At 31.1% G+C, this 9,975-nt stretch overlaps 2 protein-coding genes across 2 annotated transcripts; one reads left to right on the forward strand and one right to left on the reverse strand.

Moving 5' to 3' along the window:
- The first annotated feature begins 127 nt into the window (after window positions 1-127).
- LOC111001165 (mitochondrial import receptor subunit TOM40 homolog 1) lies at window positions 128-4,175 on the forward strand. Its single transcript, XM_022270911.2, has 8 exons — window positions 128-366; window positions 1,152-1,219; window positions 1,298-1,489; window positions 1,679-1,810; window positions 2,077-2,188; window positions 2,536-2,612; window positions 2,751-2,847; window positions 2,948-4,175. The coding sequence occupies exons 1-8, from the start codon at window positions 237-239 to the stop codon at window positions 3,085-3,087; spliced, it is 948 nt and encodes a 315-aa protein (XP_022126603.1). The 5' UTR covers window positions 128-236; the 3' UTR covers window positions 3,088-4,175.
- Window positions 4,176-4,533: 358 nt separating this feature from the next.
- On the reverse strand, window positions 4,534-9,801 carry LOC111001166 (ubiquitin-conjugating enzyme E2 H). Its single transcript, XM_022270912.2, has 5 exons — window positions 9,608-9,801; window positions 8,610-8,686; window positions 7,506-7,673; window positions 7,063-7,191; window positions 4,534-6,733 (listed from the first exon to the last, which is right to left on the reverse strand). The coding sequence occupies exons 1-5, from the start codon at window positions 9,658-9,660 to the stop codon at window positions 6,561-6,563; spliced, it is 600 nt and encodes a 199-aa protein (XP_022126604.1). The 5' UTR covers window positions 9,661-9,801; the 3' UTR covers window positions 4,534-6,560.
- Between the last annotated feature and the right edge of the window lie 174 nt (window positions 9,802-9,975).

Here is a 9,975-nt window from a genome sequence, read left to right on the forward strand (position 1 = left end):
CTAGTACGATACGCACAAGTCTACTTCAATCTATAGGTTCATTCTCTGAGTTTGTACTGCCTGCTGCTGGAAAGTTGGTAAAAAGCATTTATATGCAAGTTTATTATGTTGGCCATAAAGACTGTCAATTTTGTTGCGATTGTCATTTGTCTTTTATTCAACCAAATTGTGTTCTTTTGCACATGTTCATCGATTTTTGTGAAATATAGGAAAAGTAAACAGAGTTTCCTTATAAAATGGGTGCCATAGCGAGCCGATACCGTGTTTCTAACTCGGCTTTATCTAGCACTGATATAAAAAATATAGAAGATGCAAACAAACGTGAAAACCCTGGCACTTTAGATGAATTACACAAAAAGACGAAAGGTACATTTTTAATACTTTTTATTACCAATTTAGCTGTCTATAGTCTACTTCTAAACATATTCTAGTCCTACTAAAGTTTTTCGTCTTAATTTCAGTCAGAAACACATATTAATTTAAAAGTAGAGTTAGCTTAAATTTGGTTAACCTATGATGTAATATAGCTAAATTCGCTTTATACATAGTGTAATATAACCAAAAAACGAGTACATTCTTCAAATTGGTGATATTAAAAAAATATAATTTTATGATTATTCTAAATCAAAATCAAGGTTTGACTTAGAAATACAACAATTTAAAAGAATGCACTTAAAGAGTACCTAACTAGTACTCTATATAAATTTAAAATAGTTCAAGTTTATGTTCACTTCTTAAATTTACCACAATTTTACATTTGTAATAAGGTAAGTATAGACTGAAGAACGACTAACATTCTTTCTAATTGGCATTATTTTAAATATTTTCTGCAATGACTTATTATTAGTGTTTTCATATATCATATCATAAATCAGTTGTGCTTCAACCTTTTAAGGACAGCTTCAGATGTTTATATCTGTTTCATGATCACTTGTCAATGTAAAAAAAGAAGGTATGATCAGCCTCCTGTGCCTGACACATAATGGCAACTTCAAGGGTCTTAGGCAAGCTTGTCAATGTTTCTCTTCACCATTCTATAGAATGCTCTAAATACCACTCACTTAACTTACTGAATGTTAAATACTCAGAAGCCACAGGCTTACACTGCTCTTTATTATATATAAAATACTTAAACACTATTTTTATTTTAGAGGTAATGCCAGTGAACTTTGAGGGAGGTAAACTGATGGTTAATAAGGGCATATCAAACCATTTTCAGGTAATTATTACTTGGTTGACTGGGATAGTCAGTTAATGGAAAAATGTAGAGATATAAAATTATTATTAATTTCTACAGATGTCACATACTTTAACTATGAGTACAGCTCAAAATGGGTACAAGCTTGGTGCAACATACATTGGCACAAAGCAAACATCACCAACAGAGGCGTTTCCTGTGGTTCTAGGTGATGTAGATCCAGCTGGAAATGTTAACTTTAACTTTATACATCAGTTATCACCTGATGTTCGTGTTAAGGCAGCTGCACAGGTATTTAATACATACCCATAAATATAACAAAAATTTCTTGTATGTATATACAAATAAGTCACATAATTTAAAATACTGGCAAATAGTTAAAGAGCTTAACATATGTAAATTTACTTTTTGGCCTCAATAGATTCTGAATGGTATAATATTTGTATCTTCATATAATTATATTTGATTACAATATTTCAGATACAAGAATGCAAATTAACAGCTACTCAAGGTACTTTTGAGTACAAAGGTTCAGATTACACTTTGGCTATGGCAGTTGGGAAACCTGACTTTAGTGAGAAATCTTCTGTTTTTGTAGGACACTACTTACAGGTTAGAATAATATTTTTAGATTACATTTAAAAATAGTAGAACTTTAACACAGAAAATATGCATTTAGAAATTAAGAAAATAAAACCTTGCTTTTACTTCAACACTCATCGTAATCAAGAGTCCATATTAACTTTCCTATGAATTTGAACTTTGTAATAATTGCTGTGACAATAAACAAATCTAACTTAATTTTAATTTACTCTTAAATCTTTAAAACTTCATAAATATGCTTCATACACTTCAAGTTTTCCCTCAATATTTTCCAGTCAGTGACTAAACGGCTTGCGCTGGGAGCAGAGCTAGTCTATCAATCAAGTGCACGTGTTATGGGTGGTGAGATAGCAATCGCCTCTGCTGCCGCTAGATATACTATGGATGGTGAGTTATTTTGTTTGCATGAAAAAATAAACAGAATTCTCTTTCTTGCAAATCATTTGTTGTTGATTCTAGATTCAAATACAGGACTTAAATAAATATAAATCTAAACTTTACAGCAACGGTTTGTTACCTTTAAGGAAAAATGAAATTAATGAAATAGTTAACCTTGGTTGTTTCCTAAGAAATTCTATTATGCACATTTTATAATCAGGTGAATTAAATCCATTAGTATAGTAATTATTTCTTAAGATTTTTATAATGCAATAATTGAAATAGATTATATTTAAAGAAAAATTTAATAGTTGAGGAATATTCAGCCCAGGTTCTTATTTAATAACTAATTACAGATTCAGAAGTATCAGCAACATTAGGGCCAGCCAGTTTCCATGTGTGCTACTTTAAACAAGCCAGTGAACAACTACAGGTATGTTCTCTTTAAATAAAAATTATCCTCCAATTGATATTTCTAAGATCCAAGTTATTTTAATTGTTTTAATTTAGGACACAGTGAAAAAGTAAACAAACTAAATATTTGCTTTATTATTAACACTACTGTTTTTAGGTGGTGGCAGAAATGGACACCTCATTTAGAGGAATGGAGTCTGTAGGGACCATAGGCTACCAAGTTACTATACCTAAAGCGGAACTTGTATTTAGAGGTAGGTTAAATTATGATTAAAAGATTAATCAGAATAACAAATGTTTTATATATATATATAACTTTTTCACTACATCAATATAATTTTGAAATACTTTTAGGTATGGTAGACTCAAACTGGAACATAGGAGCTGTGTTGGAGAAGAAACTACAGCCACTACCATTCACATTTGCCCTCTCTGGTATGGCCAACCAAGCCAAACAACAATTCAAGTTTGGCTGCGGTCTTATCATTGGCTAGTGTTAGTGACGGTGAAATATTAGTGTTAGTGAAGTGTGAAAGTGAGAGGTATGTCGCTCATAACCAAATACAGTGCTTTGACAGATGTTTAATTGCCATTATAATAGTGGTCCAAAACAATAATTGAGAAAATTATGATATGTTCTAAAGATATTTTATCAAACATTTAAAATGGTCATTGGTCATGTTAAGGTATTTAATTTTTAATTATATTAAACTGTATGTTATGAAGAAACATGAATATAGATAAAATGGAGCAAGTTTCACATAGTCGCACTATACTATACAAAGATAAATTTTATTATTCATTTTTAAGCTGTTTTCCATATGTCAAGTGTTTAAATATATTTTTTTACCACTTTTTGTCCAGTATTTGGTATAAAATGTAAAAAACTGTTTTACATAAAAATAACCTTACAAAAAAGACCTGACCACAAACAAATATAGAAAAAATTTCAAAATAGCAATTTTATTATTGAAGAATAATTAAATAATTCTTGGCAATATCTTGACAATGGATAAATTAAATGAATGGTGTTTTCGCCTTTAAGAATGTAACTTAACTTAGGGATTCATGTTGTTTGTGCATATATTTCAGCACCCTTTAACTGTTTTTCAGAATAGCATTTATAATCGGTCACTCAACTACTATACAATAATCAGTATCTAGTGGGTATTTGTAAAGTACAACTCAGTTAAATGACAATTTAGCAATGGAACATTCCTAGGTTCAAAGCAATTTTTTAGTAAAGCAGAAAAATATAAAGGTACCTACCTACCTATATAAGATGTTATTCTCATTCTATATTATAACCTTTGGCACTAAAGTTAAAAAAGTTAAGGCACTTGGTATTAACATTCCCATTTTCAAATTGATTTATTATTTTCATCCGCTTCATTTAAAATGCATTTAGGTTTGGTAAATCAATCCAAAAATAAGACTGCTTTCCTATATTCCTAAGTTGAAGTGACCGTGTCAAGTGACATCTTTGGTTTCTGTACATTGTATGAATGTAGATAATATATGGCATATTGTAAATAGAGCCTCTTGTTGAACTGTTTATTTTAAATAGAATTATGTTAATTAATGGTTATTTTATTTTATAACATTATGTGCCAGCATTGTTTACCGACCCGCCGCCATATTTGATTTTTTATCAAGGCGCTAGGTGCTTTCCATTTTTAGCCTTTTTATTAATAGATCATTTGTGCGTTATATTGTAAGCAGTTTGTTACGGATCATAATTTTCGACAGCTTACTATACACATATGCGCGACATACACATATATGAACATTTAATAAAGTTACAATATCTAGTCGTGTCTCCTAGTGAAGAATTTTTCTTGATATATAAACCTTATTGTAAATATCATTTAACGTTAATTTAGGTAGTTATTAAACGTGTATTAATAAGGTGTATCGCTGGCTCAAATAAAACAACTTGGTAGTTTAAAAATAACGTAAGTTTATTACATGTAATGAAATAAAAATAGAACTTTTATTTTTTTACATGTTAAACTAATAATAATAACCACAGGCCAACTGAGTGATTTGGTACATGAAGCTATTTTACTCAAATAAAAATATGGTATTTAAAAGAAAAACCTGCAATTTATGATTTTGTTCCAAGAAAAATTAAGTTAAACATACCTGAAGGTACAAACCAGTCTGGGATAATTGAAAAACATTAAAAAACAACTAGGTAATTTTGTTTTCTCCTATACCAAAATATATTATTATTATGGCTGAGTTTTCATTTAGAGATACATCATAGGTCTATATTATTTATATATTTTTTCACATTACAACTATATAACCTAGACTTAACTAAGACGATTGCAACACTAAAAATTGCAATGTGTAGTTTGTAGAGATCTTGGTTTTTGTAATGTTCCTTTAAATTTTTAAACCACGTGTTGCGTGTATAAAACATTTGCGAAAAAATGAATTGATTTAAGAAATGACATTTATTATGAGCAACATTAAAAAAGAACATTACAAAATAAGCCATTACTGACAAGAACAATAAAAATGTCATCTTCATAAAAGTTCATTTAAAGCAGATGCTTCATTAAAAGAAAAAAATATTTGTTTTAAAAATTAATTAGCCATAATTAAATTTTAGACAGTGCCAACTGATAACAAGGGAAGACTGCATTCACAAACATGAAAATAAATTGTGCTAAAAATAAAATATCTTTAAGCATTAGAGCAATAATTAGACTAAGTACAGATATGATTTACTTCTCAACCTCTATAGACAATTTAATTTTTTCCATAATATAGAAATCAATCACAGTTTTAACAGCTCTTACAATACATTACATGCTAGTAGAAAAGTGATCAAATTATAATTTGTACCTTAACAACAGAACCAAACACACTTAAATATGTTTGGAAAATTTTATGTCAAAAAATGGGTTCTATCTACGTAAGTAAGGAATTTTGCCACCAATATCCGGTGTTGCTTGTATAAAAAATAACGATATGTTAGAGGGAGATGGACAAAAATGACACATTAAAAATTAAAACTAATAAAAAAATTAAATACCTATGAGATATAATGATGACTGCAGTCCGCTTCTACGGGCTATATAGAATTATTGTATTTATGCTATGGGGACAGATTAAAAAGATATTTACAAAATGCTACCTCGCTCACTATTCACCGGTGTTGCCATTACTTAAAAATACAATGATTAAAATGTTAGTTAAACAATTCATATTAAGTTAGTACTAGAATTTAATTCGAAATCCGTCTCTCTCAGATACATAGAGAGAAACATTACCATCATGTCAGCTAACATAGATTAAAAATGTTCTTATGAACATAACCTACAATTTTCCATAAAACTTTCCGAGACTTTCTACTTTCCATAAACTTGAACACTTCTTATGGTAGCTAATCTTAAGCGTATTCGGTTCACCGCGAAATATTCGTTGATTTATTAACATTTTTTAATAATTTATAAGGTTGTAATAGAATATTAAATTTTTATAACGCGATGACCGATAAAAGCCACTTACCTATAACATTCAAAACCACACATAGAACTTTTAAAGACAAGATTTTATCAAATTTTAAAGCATATGTCCAGTGTTCACTTATCACCTGAGCAGTTACATATAAACCTAGAATTGGCATAAGTGGTCCATAACTATACTATTATCTGTATTGTAAGTGTCAGTAAATGACAGACAAAGACACGACATAAATTATACGATTTTAAGTTGGCGTGGTAGCGTTTTATCTGCGTTGCTTGATTTTTTAAATGTAATTATTTTGACCAAACATCCTTGATTAACAGCCAATCTGATTTATCATAATTCAACAGTAGTTGGAACTAAACACTGCTTATAAAATTTAAAATTCGAATAATGATTACCAATTCAAATCGAGCAATACAACGCAGAATTCACGGAACAACCGTAAGGGCAGTGAGCGAGCGACGAGTGAGACAACGAGACAACGTTATAACTCCATATCGTGTGCCTCGTCGTCACTAAACTCTGACATGGAGCTCTCGGTGTCACTCGCGGCGCCATTGGACGGCTTGGTACCGGAAGAGGCGGATGTGGCCCCCATACCCGTTATGGCGTCCTTTTCGAGTAACGCCTCTTCCGTTGCGAATCTTCGTACGTAGTCTAAAATTAAGTTAATGAGATTTAACGGATATTAGAAATATATTCAGAAGAAAAATATATTTTGCTAAACCTAAGAGTAAAAACGTTTTTTCAGCTACCACATGTACAAATGATGAAATGGGAAAATGGGCTAAGCTAGCTTAGGGCACTGTCATGTCATGTGCTTTGAAAGATCTAAATAGTCTGTATTTTATCGTTACGCTAATGATTAAAAAATATTATAACGTGCATTACATAATAAAATTCTTTACCAATATATTAAAGCATTTTAAAATATTTTGTTGTTACAGGTCTCAATAATAGAAGTTAAACGTTATTAAATTTCATACCTGTTACTTTCTTCTTGTACTCTTCGGGTTTGTGTAGAAACATGGCTGCCGCATCTCCATTTAGTGGGTCGATTGGATTTGGGTACGTGAGCAGTTGTGGCAGGAAAGATTCGAATATGTTTGACAGATCTGTAATATTATTAATTATATTAATCTTGGTTATATTTTTACGTCAAAAGAAAGCTTTTCTCAATTGAGTCCAAATAGATCAAACATTTCAACAAAACATGAATAACAGATTTTCTAGTGCCTTTGGTTATGACATGCACACACTTTTAATTTATGTGGAAGGCACAAACCTACTTTAAAACTTGGCATAGATAGTATTTGTCAAAAATCAATCTGTGAGCCATTGGTGTAATAAGTTTTGTAGCATATGCAAAGTAAATTGCAATCAGTTATTTAAAAATAAAAAAGTAGTTTAACAATTCGAAAAACCTTACCATACAATGCCGTCCAAGCCTGGTTGATGACATCAAGACACACAGTGCCTGATACTTCATCTATATTGGGATGGTAGACTTTGTTCATGAAGCCGATAGATGGAGACTTAAATGGATAGTGGTCAGGAAGGTGGACACGAACTCGCCACACACCGCCTTCATATGGGGCTGTAAGAAAATATATTGATAGACTTTACCTTTTTTTTTTACGCGGAATAAATATCCTACATATATATTAGGTCCTTACTTAGACATTGGCGTTTTGTATGGGAGGAACAAAAAGAAGATGTTTTTTAAATAGAATATATTTAAATAATCACAGTAAGCACAATTTCTATCTAAGCACTTTTGCCGTCTTATAGGTAGTTTCCTATAAGATGGCAAAAGTGCATCCCATTACTAAAAAAAGAACTCGAATAAAATCTTTGGAGGCGGTTTCAACTGTTTCTTCAGAGTAGATTTTTTTGCCATATTATCAAAATTTCGAAAATCTTTATTTTCGAAGTCAATTTTGCTTGAGGTATGATTTAGCTGGTTTGACGTTCGAGCAACGGGCGTTTCCGATAATCGTACAGTAATGATTCGTTCGTTGATTTGCTTCAAGTGCATTAATACCGGCCGTCCACGGCGTTTGCTCTGCAGGTCGAATTCTCCAGAACAAATGAATATGTTGGAGCCATAACACACTGTTGTTAAAATAAAAAAAAACACTGTTTTCTTTTGCGACACCGCCGCCATACTTATAATTAATCCTACGAGCCGTTTCTCCAGGACTGGTGCTATAGTCGACTCGTAAAGAGGCGCAAAAGAAAAAAATAAAACGGGAAATTTAAATCAATCATGGATTTCGAAAACCTTGATTTATTACAAAATTATAAACCAAAGAGGAGATATTTGAGGTCAAAGGGGCCAGTAGGACAAAAGTCAAGTCTCCCAAGTTTCTCAAGTTTTGTATGTGATGACAGATTGAATCTAAATAAAATTACATTAATTTTTTTACAAGCACTAACATGTCACTTGGATATGTGATTGATTTCTTCTGGTCCATCATGAGGGTACATGATAATTGATCATTGTACAGGACATTACTTGTTTAATACTTACTGCCTGGTGGTCCAAAGAATTTTACACAGAACTCGTTCAAACCGCCCAATATTGTCACCTCATGCTTACTTTCAATACTGATATAACATGGTCAAGGAAAATTCTGAATATCTACAAAAAGCCATTATCACATTCATTATAATAAAGTTTAAATAAAAGTTACACTCAAATTACAAACTTCCTCTTATTTGTTATTTAAAGTCAGATAAAAATACTTTATGTTAAAATAAGCAAACATATTATATGAATCGAAAAGCATATATGTGATGCAACAAGTTAGCAATACTTTGGTAACAAACAGTATATAGGCATTAAAAATAGATTCTTTATAAATATTATTTTAATTATGTAGAAGTGGAAAATTTTAATTATGTAGTTTGTTATCTTGGTTTAAAGATAACAAAGATAAATCGGATATTTTTTAATATTAGTATTTTAAAGGGTATTCAGATTTCGTTAAATATAAGGAATAACCCTGCCCTATGTAAGTGATGAAAGATGAATATTTAAGCTGTGAAATAAAAGAACAAAGGAATGAACAAGTGTGTGCTGAATAAAAAAGGATTAGATATCCCAATTTTCGATTAACATAGAATTAAAGTAGTATCAAAAGGGCCGTGATAATATACGAAAATATGCAATCGAGACCGTGGCCTACATATGAATTACGAAATACAATCTGAGATACGGAAGAATAGCGTACCGTATGCACGTTTATCTACGTGTGCGTGTATCTATAGGTAGGTACATGGACGTATACAAAGGTTCAATCCCTTCAATTATTCCATCAATATACTACTAAAAGTAGCCCTTATGCTACTTAAAATAGCTTAATAAGGCAACGAAAGCTTTATGTGATTTACCAATGACTGATATCGATTTTGTACCCAATCATGACAATCAGCTGATGGCCCTTAACTACCTACTTATTTGTATGAACTATCAACGCAGTACCTAGGTGCTTTGTACAACTAGATAGGGAAGATAACAAAGGATACAGCTTTATGACGTCCGTGTCCATACGACGTTTCCCAGCGCTCGGTGACGACATCTTCGTGATCTATTTCTAATAAATCACTGTATCGGACACGAACACCAGCACAAACTCACTCTCGACGCAGCGAGAAAAAATTTCGTCCACCAGTAGCAATCAGAAAAATAACATTGAAGAAAAACAATGGACATGTACCATAGACTAAAATTTGAAGATGATGTGTAATTTCATTGAAAATATGTCAAAAAGACTTGATGACATGAAGCAAGAATTCACGAATAATCTTTGTTAGGATTTTTTTTAAACATGCTCTTAAGAATGTTATCAAATTAGCTTATTAATGCTTAGTAAAAAAGCTTTTATAATCTCTTT

Source organism: Pieris rapae, chromosome 13 (assembly GCF_905147795.1).
Source record: "Pieris rapae chromosome 13, ilPieRapa1.1, whole genome shotgun sequence".
NCBI lineage: Eukaryota > Metazoa > Arthropoda > Insecta > Lepidoptera > Pieridae > Pieris > Pieris rapae.